Consider the following 17,377-nt stretch of genomic DNA (forward strand, 5'->3'; position numbering starts at 1 on the left):
AGAGGTGGGTGGGGAAACCGAGGGAATGGGCAGGGGCAAAGGCCCAGGGTGCACGCAGGACAGCAGCAGGTCTGGCACAGGCCCTTCGAGGGGCTGAACACCCGGACTCAGCTTCCTTCCCTGCAGGACGGGGCTGGCAGCAGGCCGGGGTTCTGTGAGGTCACCCCAGATAGCAGATGTCAGCCTGCCACATAGAGCAGCTCTGTCCCTCCGCCACGCCTCCTGCCCAGTGCCCACTCAGGGCTCAGCCCCAGGAGACAAAGTGGGGCTTGGGTGCCGCTGTGCCCACCCTGTGGGTCCCCAGGGCACAGGGCACAGGCAGGAGGGGGTGGTAGAGACGCCGAGGATCTGGGCTGCCTCCCATAAATCACCCTGCCACGCTTCCTAATTATCTGGGCACTTAAGCTCCTCTGTCTTGTCTTCCCCTTTCCCTGGGGAAATTTCTTCATTTCCTACATTATCCCAGCCTCCCGGACGTCTAAATCAAGCCCGGGCCTGGCTGCAGCCCACCGTGCAGACTCCCTCGGCCTACTTTTACTGGGCTTGCGTGTGTGTGAACATGTGTGTGCATGTGTGTGTGCAGAGTGGTGGCTGCCAGGTGCAACCAACCCGACCCAAATTTCATCCCTGCCCAGGGCAGAAAACCAGAAATGCTGCCACACCCTTCTTTCGAGGGGCTGTGACAACATGCCCAGGACCCACGGGCCTCTTCCCTGGCCCAGGATGACACAGCAGCCTCCATCTTCACCCTGCTCTTCCACAAGCTGGGTGGCAGGGTCACTGTCCCCACCCAAGGACGAGGACACTGCAGCCAGAGGAGGAAACAGTCCTGCCCAAGTGGTCAGGCCAATTTGCCCTGCTGCTGATTGGGCTGCAGCCCAAGGAACCGCTCCTGTATCCCCAGCACCCAGGACCTTTCTCCACAGGCCGGCAGGGGCCAAGAGGATTGTGGGAGGAGCCAGAGCAGCCATCAGGCCAGCAAAGCGTCCCTGAGGGCCGGTGCCAATGCCCCTCTCCTGTGGAGCCACAGGAGGCAGGTGTTGGGCCACTGCCACTAGAGCTGGGCCGGCCCTGGCAGCTCTTCCAAGCTGACTCTGGTGCCTTCCCCGGGGCTGAGCCGGCTGCAATTTTCAAAAGCTGGAGCTCATTCTCTGCCCTCATTTCTGACCTCTCGCCTCTCAGGCACTGTCCAAGCCTTGCTCACTGCATTCATGGCCAGGTCACCAGGTGCCCAGGGCGTAGCAGGCACAGCTGCCCGCAGAGCCAGGCCTTCCATGCTGAGCGTCCCTGGGCTCCTGCTGGCACTTGGCCTCTCCATCTCTGGTCAAGTTCCGTGAGTCCTACCCTTAAAAAAACCTTCTGTGAAGTCAAACAAACAAATTCTCAGTCCTAGGACCAGAGGGCTGGCAGCGGGGCGGCTCTGGGCTCTCCTCTTGCTTCCTGTTTTGACACTGAAAGGAACTGAAGAAACCATCCAACCCCTCTCAGTTACAGATGGGTAAACTGAGGCATAGAGAAAGGAAGCGGTGCTAGGATGGGAGCCAGGGACCCTAACTTGGGCCCAGGGCTCAGCCTAGGATCTGGGACCACGGCAGCTGCTGGCCAGAGCCTGCCAAATCAGAGCAGCCCCACTGTGGGGAGGATCCTGGGCACTGGGATGAGGGAGGCCAGGGCCGGACCCCCAGGTTCCCTGGCACAGGCCGCCTTGGGCTCCATAGATGCAGACAGGGCCCCTTGGGAGGCCCTGGGCTCCAGGGGCAGGGCTCCAGGAAAGCAGGCGCTTTAATGGAAACCAGTCAGTGGGCCAGCCGCCCCCCCCGTTTCCATGGGGATGGGTGGGAGGTGGAGCTCTGCCGTGGCTGCCATGGCAGATGTGGCCTGTTCAGGGTGGACTGGCGGGGGGCCTGGGATGTGGCAGGCCTGGACCCCGCTGGGGTCATCTGGGCCTCTGCTTGCCCCTCTTGGGAACCAGGATTGCTGGTGACTCTTGGGGAGGCCGCTGTGCCCGTGGGAGTGGGGTACCGGCCGGTCCCTCTGCATGGTCTGCTGGACTGGGGCTCTGGATAATGTAGCCAGGCCTCCTCTCCAGGCTATGCCAGGCTGGTCACCCCACAGTCAGGGCCTGAAGGTGGAAAGTGCTCCGGGCTGCCTTGATCCACAAGGACCCTGGGCTTGGGCCCTGGTGCCAGGTGTGGGCTGTGTGGACATGGGAGGGAGCTCTCCCCATGGGCTTACTTGCTCCTGTCCTAACTCAAAGGCACTGGACCCCCGGGGCCCTATCCCGGCCCAGCCCCGGCATCTGGGCCACAAGACTCAGAGGACAAGGGCGACCCCATAGCTCAGCTGATGCACCAGGCCACGAGGCCAGGCAGGCCACAAGCAGCAGGCTGTCTGGGCACCAGACAGCCCAAACCAGTGGGCTTCAGAGGACAGGTGACAGTGGCCCACCCAGGGGCAGTCCTTGATGCCCCCAGAGCCAGCATGAGGTGACACAGGCCCTGGGACAACTCCTCATGCTTGGTGTCTGGGATGAGCTGACCAAGGTCAGCGTCCGAGAGAGGCTGAAGATAAACGGTCCCACAGGAAAAAGATCTGGGTTAGGGCACAGACTCTGCTAGCCCTTTACTGTGTGACGGGAGCAGTTTCTTGGCCTCTCTGAGCTGCAGTTACTTGTGTAGAAAACTCAACATCTGCCCCCGCTAGACTGGACCAGGTTTGCCCTGTTTACTCCACAGAATAGCCTCCAATTCACAGTGATCCTCCTGCCTCAGCCTCCTGCGTGCTGATATCAAAGCATGCACAGGCCCTGCTGATTTTCTTTTTTTTAAGGCTATAAAAGACGTAGCCAGGCCTGACGCTAGTAGGTACTCAACAAGACCTCCCCCACTCGCCCTGAGGAGCTGAGCCCTCTTGGGGACATCCGACACATACTGGCACTCCTTCAGGGAGCCACATGGCCAGGGCTTTCCCCACTGGGCCCCTCCATGTTCCCCTGGGCCTGCCAGCGGGGCTCGGCCCTGCCCTGGCAGCTGGACACTGACCATGGGGGCTATGGCCACCCTACCATGGCACCTGGCTGAGGCGGCAGTGTCCTGGTCAGTCCCTGGAGCGTCCACCTGCAGGCCGGTCCCTCAGCCAGATGGCACAAGGGTCAGCTGAGCACGCCTCCATCTCACGGATCCCAGGATGGAGGCCCGAGATGCAAGTGGCCACTGCCCCAGAGGGGTTGGCACCAGTAATCTCACTTCTGTGCCAGACAGGGCACCCATGCTGTGCCACTGGGGCCTCCTTTGTGGCCACCCAAGGTCACATGTGCCACGCCACGAGGGGACGGTGGGGCCCTTGTGGACCCCTCATCCCCCCGAGTTGAGCATGGCCACATACCAGGGAGCCCTGGCAGGATGGGAACAGGGATCCCAGGTTCCTTCCACCCACACTGTGCCGGAAGCTGGGCACACCCACTGCAGGAATCCTGGGCTGGGCCCGGCGCCTAGGAAACTGGGCCAGAGGTTCCTGCACATGCTGGCGTGGCCAGCTGCCTCCAAGGTACCTCACCCCACTGCTCCTCCTGGGTGTGTCTAGGGCCCAGAGAGTCCCAGGACCTAGCACCCGGCACCCGCGGAAGAAGGTCCACTCACAACTGCGGCCCATCCAGGTGCCCTCCCTGCATGTGGCCAGATGCAGGGTGACACTGTTACACTGAATTCCACAGCGGAGAACAGCAAGGTAGAAGTGCCAGGCAACTCTCAGGGAGCCCAGGGCCCCACTTGTTCTTCCTGGAACACCACCTCAGCAGTCACTATCTGGCCAGCACTTAGACTCCTGTGATGCGGGCACGCAGAGGACTCGTGGCGGCATCGAGGGTGTCCGGGTGCTCTGGATGTGCACCGCTGTCACCCCAGCCCCTGCCCTTCCGTGTCTGCTGGGTACACACCGGTCCTCAGGCGACACGGGGCTTCCGGCCAACCCCCACCCCCAGCCCGCCTTCCTGGATCCTGCTCCGGGCCAAGCTGGCGCCATTTCCTGCGTGGCCAGCTGGGAGGCTCACTGCCACTGTCCCAGTGTGCAAATGGCGGCAGGAGGCGACAGTGGTGGCCGGGCTGGGGCCTTCCAGGGACATACAGAGCAGCTCCAAGTAGCCCGGCAGCTGGGTGGCTTGTTGGAGGTGGGGGTGGGGTGACCCATGATTGCCCCCTGGGCCGTGTCCATGGCCACTTGGAAGAGACCTGTCTGCCTCTGTGGCAAAGGCCACCAGCCGGGGCTACGGCCACAATGGTGAACATACGCCGTGTGCACGTGCGGTACCTGCACACAACTCCGTGCACGTCTGGCTGGCCACCTGCACAGTCGGTGACACTCTGATGAACACCACAGCAGAACACGTGCCAAACTCCAGGGCAGGCACGGCAGGGCCCAGATCCCATCTGCTGGTTGAACCTCTGGGAAGCTACACAGCGTCTGTCTCAGGGGTCACTGCCCCAACATGTGGCAGGGAGGAGACAGACCTGCTCTTGCAGGCACTTTCTGAGACTTGAACAAGTACCAGCAGTAGAGGCCGTTCTCGAGGACAAGCTTTCCAGACATTCAGGTGGATGACACTCACTATGCCCATTTTACAGACAAGCAAACTGAGGCTCTGAGAGGTACAAGACTCACCACGAACCCAGGCCTCAGCTCTTGATTCTAGAGCACTTGTTTTTCCAAACATGAAGGGCATCCTGCCACACAACAGCCCCAAGGGAGAAAGTAGAAGCCCGGTTCTTTACCACTGTCAAGGCCATCACCGCCAGCATGCTCACTCTGGTGCCAGGACCTTCTCATTCTGCTCATCTTTAGAGCACTGAGCCAGTGGCTTACTCCTCTGACTCTATGACAGCAGGTGACAGACTACAGACGAGCTGGAAAGGACAAAGTGCTTAAAAATCTGAGAGCACACTCTCGTAATCCCAGAACTCAGGAGGCTGAGGCAGGAGGATTGCTGGGAGTTTGAGGCCAGTCTGGGCTATATAGTGAGTTTAAAGCCAGCCTGAACTACAAAGCAAGAGCCTGCCTCAGAACAAAAAACAAAACAAACAAACAAAAAAACTGCTCTGCCCTGGAATGTGTTGATATAGACCAATAAATTCTCTACTTTGTGAGAATTTATCTTGGTGAGATAATTTTTAAGTTTATAGCAACTCTATGTAGTTTACCTGCAGAACTTTTTTTAAAAGTTTGGATGTAAACAGATCTTTAGACCATCCAAAATATCATCTAATTTTCCACAAAGATCTCAAAATAATTCCACCCAAGTTAACACAGAACAGCTAGCGAGTGAACCTCTTCCCTACAGAGATTAAGATATTAAATTTAGAAGTCTCACACCCCACGACGAGTCTGAATTTGAGTCTAGTACTACACTGTTCAGACAGAAAAACAAGATACAAACTGGCCATACTTAAAACATTTAATGTCCTTCAACACAGGGCAAGGAGAGCTTTAAAAAATGAAGACCAAAAATTAAATGAAACTTTAACGAAGGTGATGGTGGTCACTCTACCAAATTTTCCAGCGGGTGAGAAGATCATTGAATAAGTCTGTTTCTACACACGAATGCAACTTGTTTATTCTGACCTCAGTTCTTCGAAATTGTCGACTCCACAATGGAAATACGCTGTGTGTTCCAACAAGTGCCAGGCAGGCGTGATGACGGACCAGCCCATCTGTGCCGCGAGAATGTATAATTTCAGTCTATAGTGGAATTTATATAGAGGCAACCATGTGGAGAGTGCTTTGCGTGGTACTTTCTCAAAAAAAAAAAAAAAAAAGAAAAAGAAAAAAGAAAAGAAAGGGGTGGGGTCCCCTGGGGTGCAGCTCAGTGGTAGAGCACTTGCCTAGCATGCCCAGTCCCCCCCCAAAATACTGCCAAGAAGTCCTGGGTGCCTGGGAGCATGCTGAGACGGTGGCTGTTAAGTTTTTAAGAAACAGAATCCACTGCGTTGTACTGAGGATTTTTCTTTTTTCTTTTTTTTTTTTTTTTTTGAGGGAGGTCAATTGGTAACCAAGTCAAAAACTTCAGATGATGAATACAATCTCCACAAAGTACAGAAGGTACACACATGAAACAGAAAGCCACAAGGTGAACTTCCAGAGTGGAGAATACAAATTCAGAATAAAAATCCTCATTTACGGAAATTAACTGTTTTTCTGCTACTTCCCCCTATCTTGTCCAAAAAGAAGATAAATTATTGCTCAGAGAATTTCACCATTTATCATTCCATAGTTTAGGATTCAACGTCTATTTACCTACATTAATTATGCCAAAAAAAGAGTGAAGAGTGGGCTGCTAATTAATACTGTAAATTCTTTAAAAATGCTGAGGCCCCTTTCCTTCCTTCCCAACTCTGTACCTCCTGGACTCTTTTGCCTCTAAAATGTATTGCACTGGATTTTTTTCCTATTACTTTTATTTTGCCACCAGTGTTTTATTCGATGCTTGCTAAATATTTGGGTGGGATGAATGCTCCAGCTTGCGGCAGCAGAATGTGGCTGTCATAATCATGAAAATGTTTTAATTATCTCCGCTATATATGCCTGTCTCTGCAGCCCTGAACCCTCCGTAGCGACTGCTGCCTGATCTAAGAACAAAAGCAGCCGTGCTACCCCTCATGTGAGCAGAGCTTCATGTTCGGATTCGGAGGTGCCCACGCGCCTCCTCTGGACTCATCAAACAAAGATGTATTTACGTGGGAATTTTCCTCTTCGTGCCTTTTACAACTTTCTGGGTCTGATCTTCTATTTCCCATAAATCAAGACCCCAGCTCGCCTTGAATGTGGGAAACCAGGCCGTGTCAGGGCCGCTTTTGTCAACCCGCCAAAGGGTGGAGGTGAGTGGGCAGCCAGGTTCTTCAAAACCCACCGATAAAGGGTAGCGATTCTGGAGGGCCCAAGGCCAAACTCCGGCAGCTCCTGACCCCACTCCAGGACAGTGGCGGCATGGTGGGAGGGGGCACGAGGTCTTGGGGGGAATCCCAGCCCTGTGGCCACATTTCTGGCTCTAGCGAGCTGGGCACAACTCTCCTGGCAGGAAGGCAGCAGGCCTGGAGACCACTCAGGGGCTCCCCAAGGGTCTGTCTAGTGCACGGTGCCCACTGCATCCCCGGCCCAGCTGCCAGGCAGGGCAGTTACCAGCCAGGCACAGGACTGGGAAGTGGAACCCCCAAACTTAAATAAGTACTTAAAAACCAAAGCTCAAAACCTCAGACTTTTTTCTCCACACTGAACCGAGAGCCAAAAAAAAAAGCTTGCTTTCTTTTCTTTTTTTCAAAAAATAAAATAAAGTGAAAGGAAGAAAGAACTAGATCCCCAAATTGTGGTGTGGTAGCATTAGAGATGCAGGATAAAATAAAAGGGCCTCTGTTTCTGGACACAGAGTCCTCCCTCCCGTGTGCCCGGCCTCCCCTGCCCGCGCCGCAGAGGCTGCTGGGAGAAGCCGAGGACGAGTCCGGGGTTTTTCCCTTTGCTACTCCTGGCGCCGCCAAAAATAAAAATAACGACAATGATGATCACAACAGCCCCCCCACAACAAAGCAAGACAACCAGGCAAGAAAAGGTAGGCCATGCCTCCCAGTACCTCCTGCAGCATTCGTTCAAATTATAATTGAACAGGCAGCTACTGTGAAATAACAAACATTCATTTTTATTATGATTTCTAAAGCCTGTAGCTTTGACTCTTAAAAATAAATGGGCTTGGCTTCTGCCTCTGCCTGGCAGTTTTGGCAGGGCCTGCTGCACTCAAGATGGTGGTGGTGGGGGTCTGAAATAGAATTTGGGGTTTTGGATAAGCCAATTAGAGAGGAGGAGACGCAGTGGGCATGGATCACAAGATGGCAGGGCCTTCGGCTGTGTTCAGCAGGAACAGGGGAGAAGGTAACTTACCGAGGTGCCGGAGGATGGAGACGCTTGCACAAAAATCAGGAAGTGGAGGTGATGTCCCCTGCCCTGGCCGGTCACCCTGGCAGGGGAGGAGGGTGGGTCCCACTGGCCAGCTGGCCATCCCCAGGTGTCAGCTCCTGGCCGGCAGGCTCTCGGGCCTCCTGGGCTCTGGCCACCCATCACCCCTGGGTCTGTGGGTCCTGGCCTGAGCCCTGGCCACTCCAGCACTGGGTAGGGAGGGCAGGACTGCCAGGAGCAAGTGGCGCTGGGGAAAGGCCCTGCTGCTGGCCCAGGAGGACGAGGAAAATGCTACTTTTGTCTCCTGCTCTCATCTGGCACTGGCTGCCCGGGAAGGGGGGGGCCAGAGGCGGCCGCTGTGGCTCGGCCCCGCCCACCAGGAATATTCGAAAGATGCTCGTGGGTGCCGAGAGGATGGCAGACATGGCAGAGGTGGGTGGGCCAGACCCCCAAACCCACCACCAAAAAAGGAGGGGGCTGGCTGGGGGAGAGGGAGAAGGACACCTTATTATCTGGCCACTCAGCGCCTGCCCCCCCAAGAAGGACGCCGGGATGCCTTGCTCAGCCTGGCCCGGGCACCAGCCAGCCCCATGGACAGGCAGTGTGGCCCGGGCGCCATGTTGCTGCTGCTCTGAGGGGCTGGGCAGCCAGGCGGCCTGGCTCATCCCAGATAGAGGCCACATTGTTCCCACCCCCAGCTCTGTAGAGGACTGGACAGTGGCCGGAACCCTGGCTAGCTCCTTCAAGAGGGAACCTGGGGACCCCGTCCCAGCTGCTCCCCGACCACGGCCCTTGGAGCCAACCGTGGAGGCGGTCACTATTGTGGCCAGGGGTCTGGACCACGTGTTTGAATCTTAACGGTGTCCCATGGCCACCCAACTGAGGGTGAGCCAGAATCCTCTCCAGCCTTAGTCTCCCCATGTGTATAAAGAAAGGGTTACTATTCAGGGCTGCTGGGGTGCAGAATGGAAAAGAGGGCTGAGCGCTGTGCCTGGTATCCACTAGAGCACCCCAATGCCCAGTGGGGCCAAGAGGATCCTGGAGGAGTCCAGGCAGTCATGGTGGAGGAAGAGAGGGCAGTGTGTCAACCATGTCCTTTTGGAGCCTTGCAAATCCTTCAGTGTCACCAGAGCCAGTTCTTGCCACCACTATGGAGATACTGTAGGGATAATCCCTACTCCTGTGTCACAGCCTCTGCCCAGCCTGGTAGGCCTGGGGATTCCTGTGCACACTCACTGAAGTCTATCAGGCCCACTGCCCTGTCCTGTAGGCATCCAACGGGGGTCATCAGGGCAGCTGGGCCTCACCTCGCTGTTGATGTGATCCAGGCTGGACTCATGCAGGACAGACAGCCTGGGGCATAAGAAGGGGGTCCCCAGCAGCCATGTCACCTCAGGGACACTGGGTGTGGCAGGGCCAGCTATGTGCTGGGGGATAGTTGCTCCCCATGGAGGCTCACGCATCTGGGACACTTTAGGGCCTTTTGTCCATGATGCCAGGAAAAGGCAGCTGGGCAGACGATGTTTAAAGCCACCTTAGGATGGAAGCTTCCAGCCACCTGGGTCATGATTTATTCTAACACTGCTTGGTGCCTGCTCAGAGCCACACCAAAAGCCAGGATGGAGGGCAGATGAGACAGCAAGAAGGAAGCAGCCCGGGAGGAGCCCTGGGTCCTTGGTACTGGTCTTACGCACCTGGCCACGTGACTACTTTGCCAGCTGACGCCACAGACAAAGCAGGTAGGATTCCGATGCCATGCGCTTGACCAGGAATGCTGGAGACTCGTGCCAGTTATGGCCTGGCATAGCTGCCAGGAGCCCAGCCCCAGGAGGAAAAGGTCCCCCATGCTCGGTGGAGTGGGGCTTGCCCACCAGCCTGCAGCACCAGGGAAGCTACCAAACATGGGTGGCTTCTCAGAAGCCTGCCAGGATGAGGAGAGGAGTCAGAGCTATAGGAGGAGGTCCCTCTCCACCATCCCATCTCGCCAAGACCAGCGGTGGCCACTGCTGTGTCCAGGACAGCCTCGGCCCTGCTGCTGCCCTAGCAGGTCCCTGGGCCACGGTGGGCTCAGGGTATAGGACTGTGGCTGTGAGCTCAGACACCAGCAGTGAGGTACAAGCTTCCTCCTGGTGGGTTGGGGAAGGCTCCACAGGTGACACGCAGGGACTCTGGCTCCTGGGTCCCTCTGGCCAGAACCACCTCAGGCAGATAGGAGTGATGCACACCCCCCCACTCACCAAAGCTCCTCCCACTGTGGAATCTATGGGAACCTGCAGCCTTGGCTTCATCCTTTTATTATAATTTAAAATGTAATTATAAAAACCTGATTTGAATGTAAATATCTCTCTTAAACACGTGAAAGGAATTTCTAAATTTAAGAGGCACAAATCAGCAGGTAAATATTTCAGCTAAATGTTCTTCCTGACATCTGAAATCCCTGCTTTAAGGAAAGGGGGTTTACAGGAAAACCCACCCTGGTACCAGAGATCCAGGACCCGGGATGCATTCTCTAATCTTGAGGGAAAACCCTACTGAATCTTAAAATACATATAGTTTGGCCTTTTCACTTTGTACACCTCCTGTGCACATTTTACAAACACAACCTCCTTATTTCATGACGCTAACCATGGCCTCTGCTGGTCACATCTCTGCTCAGTCACCTCCCCAGGCCCTGCACAGACAGAGGGTCCCAGACATCTGTGCACAGGGGGATCTGGGCCATGGGGAAAGGGGAGACCCCAGAATCAAGACTCCTGCCAAAGTTTCTCACCCAAATGTGATGCCAAGACCAAGCTGCCGTTTACCTTTGAGCCCACCACCCCACAAACAAACAAAACAGATATAAACCTATGACCTAGGTGTCGTTTTCTGTGTCACATCACAAGATTTCATTTCTGTGTCACCTCATAGGATTTCAGTTTTACCACTTCTCCCCATGGCCCCGAAGGGAGCACAAGCCATAGCAGGCCGCAGCTAAGAGGTTTCCACATTTAAAAAAATAAATAAAAGGGCCGGGGATTTAGCTAGTGGTTCCGGCGCCTGCCTCGCAAGAGCAAGGTCCTGAGTTTGATCCCCGGTACCAAAAAAGATAAATAAATAAATAAATAAATAAATAAATAAATAAATAAAAGATACGACAGTAATTTAAAAAAAAAACACCTTATTTTGAAAACAAATATTATTTGCCAACAGAATCTTTTGGAGGACCAAGAAGTGTGGCAGGGAAGGTTCCCTCATCACCCAGGGAGGGTGGCAGTGTCACAGTGGTATCCGTTACAAGAACCCACACCCCAGGCCCTGTCCCCCTAGAAGGTCCACAGCCAGGGGCAGCTCTAACACGGTGCCCATGCAGACACGCACATGGAGGCCTCAGAGGGACTTGTGCTCACTCTATGAATTTAGAACATATCCATTCAGGACTAACTCAGGGCCAGGCTTGTCACAAGTCACAAAAACACCCTGTGGTGCTAGAAGGGTGTTTGAGGGCCCGTGTGCAGCTTCTCTAGGTCCTGTCAGACTCCCACATTCATCTGAGCACAGGATCTGGGGAGGACCAGATGATTCTAGAAAACCACAAACACGGCCCAAATGGCCCCATCAAAGCCCCAGTCCCTGCCCTCTGCGGACCCACCCTCCCTCTTCCTAGTCCCTGTTTCTCACTTTCATTTGGTGACCCTGCTGCTGGTAGACAAAGGCCAACAAGGCCTGGCCTGAAGGAGGTCCCATCTGGCCCATGGTCCAAAACCTGGCCACTTCTCCTCACAGAGCCTTTAAAAAATATTGCAGAAGGAAAAAAACTTTTGAAAGTTTAAACTCCACTCGACAAAGAAAGCCAGACATGCCCACAGAAATTTCCCAAGAGCCGCAGGTCAGGGGCTTTCTTTTTTTTTTTCCTATAGATCTCTGTCTCTAGCTAGGTGTCCACAGCCTGCAATACCCAGACACTGGGGTTCCACCGAATGTCCCAGCCAATGTAACACTGGTCAACCCCGAAAACAAATATTTCATATAAAAGATCCATTGTCTCTGCTTGGAGACAATTGTCGCTTTTTCTCTCTCTGTGGCTCTATCCCATCACAAGGCATGACCAGGGCCACTTAGGGTTCCTTCTTGTTCCTATGAGATGTTTTGAAAGGGCAATCAGGCTGGGTGTTCCTGGACAATCCACTGAGAGATGAAATCCTCCAAAGCAAGCCATTTGGTAAATGTTCTCTTGTACTGGGCCAAGGAACAATCAGCTCTCTAGGGTGGCAAAATTCTCTGATCAAAATGCCACCTGCATGTCCAGGAAGGACAATGGCAGCTGGTGTAGCCACTTTGGACCCTGAAGGGGAGTGAAGGTAAGACCCTGAACCTGCATGTGGGTGACTCCCTGAATGGCATCCTCAGGGAAGTTCCCATCCTTTCCTAGGAAGGAGCACCTCTGCCATCAGTACATGTGGGTCCAAGGGAACCCTATCCTATGTCCTGTACCTAAGGTGAGGTACAAAATTATCCAGGCAGTCATGTTCACAGTGAGTTCCAGGACAAGGAAAGTGCTGGCTTTGCCAGCTCCTCCCAGTTCACCCCTCCAAAGCCACTAAGTCCACATCTGCTACCACCTGCAGGGCAGGGATGTAAACAACTTCATGCCCGTGCCTGGGAAACCAAAACTGGGATCTCTGTTTCTCAGAATATGATACTATACATGAAATAATAATAAGTGGTAACAATAAACAAAATATATTTGTAACTAGAGGCCTTGTTACTTACAACGAGGACCAAGACAGAAGCCACTTAATGCCCCCAGACATGTGTCAGGAACAGTACTTTATGGAAACAATGTTTGAATAATGTCGGTATCCATATTTCTGCTTTAGAGCTTAGGGAACTTCTGGCTCCCGGAGGTGATAGGACTCACCCAATAGGTCACACAATGAAGCAGACTTGAGCTCAGGATGCTTGGGCTCCAGGCCCTGCTGTGAGTGTGGACGCTCCTGCTTGCTGAGATTTCCGTAAGAGTCTTCCTCCTCTCTAACATGCAAATGTACCTTCAAAACCCAACCAGGGCAACACACAAGTGAGCAACAGTGGCTTCTTGTCCTTTCCTTCCCAAACACCGCCCCTCACTGAGGACACAAGAGGCTCTGCCGGACAGAAGGACACATCTGCCTGGCTGGAGCCCATCTGAGTGGGCAAAGACCTTCGAACCCCTCTCTGCTGCCTCCTAGTATGACCTCATCCATGCTGGGCTGGGACAGGCTCCAGGGCCCCGTGGGGGACGGAGCGAGGGAGTTTTACAGAGAGGCTGCCGGGCAGCTGCAAACCACGGGGATGGAAAGCAACGCCTCTTTAGAGCCCCATGCCGGCCCTGCTGGGCAAAGCCAACGGCTGGCTGCACCTGCTTGGGTAGTGGGCACAAGACCCAGCCATGGTGGAGCTGCTGGTGGGCCTCATGGATGAGCCTGGCTGGGGCCTTTGCCAGTGGCCTGGAGACCCCTCATCCAAGCAGGTCTTCGGCATGGCAAGGGCCTGGCATAAGCAAGAGGCCACCCTGGGCTTGGCCCTTGTTTAACAAAAAAGCCGAGGCCCATCCACCCACCAGCCCATGTTGCAGTCCATTCCTCCAGGGCCCTGTGTATCCCGCTCCTTACATAAAATCTGGCTGTGAGAAAAATCAGACAAGCACCACTTCCGTTTCCAGGGCCTCCTCCTTTGTGGGTGTGTGTCCTCAAAATAAATGTGGACATAGTGTTTTCCAGCATGGTAAGGTGGCCTGGCCAGGCCCACTGTGCACGGAAGACTCAACCCGTCCCCTTCTGTAGACCCGGGTACTCTGTGGCAGTTTTGACGAATGACAGCCTCACTCTGAGGCCCAGGGACTGCCTGCCTCCTCGGGTCCCCAGCTTTGCTGCTTGCCTTGGGTGCAGCCCATTGGCCTGGGGAGAGGGAGAGACGGTGCCCCTTGTCATGAGGTCTGTATTAATCCTGGGCAATACCCAATGGCCTTAGCAGGGTACCACACCATTGCTGCCCAGCAAGCACTACGGCAAGGGCTTCCTGTGGACCAGGGAAAACATCTCCAGCGTCCTGCAGGTGAGGCTGCCATGGAACCTGAGCTTTGTATGACTAATCTCACCACTGCCAGCGCCATGCCAAGCAGCAGCTCCAGCCAGACTGGCATGCCTTCAGCAGCGGCACCTCTGCTTCTGAGATCACCCTGAAGGTCCCACCCCATTTCATGTCTGCCAGCTGCCTCTGATAAAGTGATAAATAAAAATTCAAAAGCATGTGGAGGGAGGGCAGGGGAAAGCAGGCTAGCACAAAGATGGCCTCTGAGGACAGAAACAAACTTCCAGCTTCTGCCATAGCCGGCCAGACTGCTGAAATAGTCTCCTCATTCCTTGGGGTTCTCGCCTAGGAGCAAGGGGAACCAAGTGGCCCAGAAAGAGGAAGGCCTGTCAGCTCAGGCCCTCCCTGCATTCCCCGGTTGTCAGCCCAGGACACTGGGGTGTTATGGGAAGAGGCTCCCACCCCATGACTGTGGTGAAAGCACCCAGCCAGGTAAACCAAATCACATCAACAGGGTGCCGAGGGCAGAGGGGAAATCGCACCTGTGGCCCAGTCGTATTAAAATTTAGCAGGCTTAATACCCACTGGCTATGGGTTTCATTTTAACCCAGGATAGGTACACACAAGTACAGACACACATTTTAAAAATCCCAAATAGCCAGAACTGATGAACTAAAATAAAACGAAGCTATTGCTGGCCTGCGGAGACCACCTCGGCTTTTGAAATCCAACTTTGCAGAAATTAATTTCAGCTTTCCCTTAAAACCCTGTAATTAGGGCAAGCAAGCATTCCTTCACCCCTTTCTTGCTCCCCACAACCTCCCCAGGGTGGCTGGCCAGGCCTGTGCGCAAGCCACCTATAAAGGGGCATTTATTACAAAAAGTTATGAGTTGTTTTTCGTTTTATGTTACCATAAACAACTGCTTCCACACCAGGCCCTTTGGTCCACAGCGGACTGCTGCTAACGCTGGACCGAGGTTTTCCCTTAGATCAGCTCTCAGAACTGCCCTGCCGGTGGGGGGGTGGGGGGAGAGGAAGAAGGGAGGATTTAGGAAGTAAATGAAAGGTAAATCAAAGGTTCAATTTTTCAAGAAAGGGCTGTGGTTTCCACATAACCTTCTCAAACACATCTACCCCGAAACACAGATATTTTCTCTATTGTTTAAAATGCCTGCTAGTGCTTATTTTACATATTCAACAAATTCCTCTCTGGCTAGCAGTCTGCACACCTGAGCCTCGAAGCTGCAGTATTTCACAAATTCCAAGTTCCGGATTGAGGACGACCTCGGAGTTCTTGCAGGCTGGTGGGGCTTCAGGTTCCGGGACAACCTCCTTCGGTGCCCTCACGACTTCGAAAGGCCTGCCCCGAACAAGGGCCTCTCTTAGAAATCCCTTCATTAATATTTAAATACAAAGTAGCGAAAGTGAAGAACGCACCTACCGCTCTCCGGAGTCGCCTGGAAGCCGATCGTGCCCGCGGCGTACGGGTCTTCGGTGGTGCCCTCGCCGGGGCCGGCGCTTCGCTCACGTGCCCACGCCGCACAGGCCCTCGGCCACCAGCCGCGTCCCGGTGCCCGGCGCTCGCTGCCTCCTGCATGGGGACGGCGGGGTGCAGCGCGACGCGGATCCCGCAACTCCGGGCACGGCCGCCCGCGAGCGCACCCGTCTCCAGGCCGGGGATTCGGCACCGCGCGCTCCGTGCCTCCGGGGGCCTGCAGCCTCCGGTCCCCGCATCCGCGCCCGGCGCCGCCAGGGACCTTTGTCCCAGACGAAAACGAAAGCGCGCCGGCCCGCAGGCGCCCACGCCCTGCCGCGGAGGGCCAGACCCGCGCGCCCCTCGACTTTCTCCAAGTTCGCGTGCACCCGGGCGGCCGCGTGCCGGGACCGAGACATGGCCGTCGGGTGGGTGCGGGCGAGCTCGGGGCGCGGGCCGGGCACAATGGGCGCGAGGGGCGGGCCCGGGGGGCGCGGGCCCGGCCGATAGTCTGCTGCCCGGGCGCCCGAGGCGGCGGCGCTGGGCACAGACGCGCCGCGCGCCCGGTGCATGCTAATGGCCGGCGGCCGCGCCATGAATTATTCAGCAGCGGCGCGGAGGGCGGCGGGGCCCGCGTCCCCCGCCGTGGCGGAGCGGCCCCGGCCACTTCCCAAACTTTCCGGAGTCCGCACCGAGGATGCGGCCCCTCGGCGCCACCGTCCCCGCCCGAGCGCGCCGGCCGCGCTTCCCCCGTTGCCGCCTATTTTATGTCTTTTGTCTCGGAGTTGGCACCTGTCCCAGAGAGCGCGTTTCCCTGCCCACCCCTTCACCGCCGGATCGGGGCGAGGGAGGGGGTCCTGGGGACCCGCTGGGGAGGGGGCGGGGGCGCGGGGCACCCGGGGGCCCCGCAGCCTGGGGAGACCGCGCGGGGGGCGCGCCGGGTACCGGGTCCCGCGGGGAGGTCGCGGCTGCGGACGCGCGCGGAATACCAACGAGGCCGTGCCGGCGGCGGCGGGCGAACACCGGGCGCCGCCCCTCCCGGGGTCCCCCACCCTAACCGGCCCGGCACGCCGGGGCTGGGAGGGCGCCGGGAACCGCGGATTCGCCGCCCGCGCCCCGCAGCCCCGCGTGCGCGTCCCCGCCGCCCCGGGCGCTCCCCGCTCGCGCGCCCCCGCCTGCGGCGCCGCTGCCCGCCCTCGCCCGCGGGGGCACCGCTCTGCCCGGACCCACCGGCCTTCCGCGGCGCGCCGCGGGGCCTGGGCGGCCAGGGAGTGCGGGCGGCGCGCTACCCCGCCCTGGCATCGAGACGGCAGCTGGGGCGCGTTCGGCGGCTGCGCTCGGAGGCGCCGGCTGCCATGATTGCGGGCAGTGGGACGCGCGCGCTCTCGGTCCGGGCTCGGGGACCCCGGAGGACCCACGAACCGCGGCTGCCTGCAGCCTTGTGTCCGCCGCCTGGCTCGCGCCGCGGGCCGGGACCCGGGTCCGCTGGGCTCGTCTCCGTGGGGCCGGACTCTGGGATGCGCTCGGGGCCCACGGTGGCAGAAGCTTCCCCGGTGCGGGGCGCGCGCATCGGCGACCCTGCGGCTGTTTCCTTGACCCTGCCAGCTCCGCAGAGCGAGGGGCGCGGTGCCCAGTGGGGAGGGGTGGGGAAGATGAGCTCTTGTGTGGAGGGGGGGTACGGTACCAGGAGATGTAAGGGGGCGTGCAAGGTGTCTGGCAGAGTTAGGGTCGCTCGCAGTGCCCGGGAAGATGTGGGATGAGCGGGGGGCGCAGTGCTGCCCAGCTCCTGGCTCGCCCTCTTCCTTCCCCATGGAAACAACTTCCTGCTTTCCCGACTCAGGTCACAGAAGCTGCGGGAAGAAGTTCAAGGCCAAAGCTTTGCTCCCTCAGCCCGACGGCGGCACTGCTGGCTGCAGGCC

The 17,377-nt window shown here is 56.8% G+C and overlaps 1 protein-coding gene across 4 annotated transcripts; it reads right to left on the minus strand.

Annotated features, from left to right (window-relative positions):
- Positions 1 to 5,432: 5,432 nt before the first annotated feature.
- On the minus strand, positions 5,433 to 16,511 carry LOC110349322 (uncharacterized). 4 transcript variants are annotated; one of them, XM_087213697.1, is made up of 3 exons: positions 15,214 to 16,511; positions 12,833 to 12,962; positions 5,433 to 5,702 (listed from the first exon to the last, which is right to left on the minus strand). In XM_087213697.1, the coding sequence occupies exon 1, from the start codon at positions 16,052 to 16,054 to the stop codon at positions 15,509 to 15,511; it is 546 nt and encodes a 181-aa protein (XP_087069823.1). In that variant the 5' UTR covers positions 16,055 to 16,511; the 3' UTR covers positions 5,433 to 5,702; positions 12,833 to 12,962; positions 15,214 to 15,508. The 4 variants fall into 4 exon arrangements, with proteins under 4 accessions (XP_087069823.1, XP_087069824.1, XP_087069822.1 ...); XM_087213698.1 differs by lacking the exon at positions 12,833 to 12,962 and having other exon boundaries at positions 15,214 to 15,344; positions 15,426 to 16,510; XM_087213696.1 differs by having other exon boundaries at positions 12,833 to 16,511.
- Between the last annotated feature and the right edge of the window lie 866 nt (positions 16,512 to 17,377).

The sequence above is a fragment of the Heterocephalus glaber genome, unplaced genomic scaffold (genome assembly GCF_053883595.1).
Source record: "Heterocephalus glaber isolate CG9 unplaced genomic scaffold, H.glaber_assembly_v1.0 deba00001444, whole genome shotgun sequence".
Taxonomy (NCBI): domain Eukaryota; kingdom Metazoa; phylum Chordata; class Mammalia; order Rodentia; family Bathyergidae; genus Heterocephalus; species Heterocephalus glaber.

Coding starts and splice junctions, on each gene's coding strand:
- LOC110349322 (XM_087213697.1), bottom strand. CDS start 16,054: ATGGCGCGGCCGCCGGCCATTAGCATGCACCGGGCGCGCGGCGCGTCT.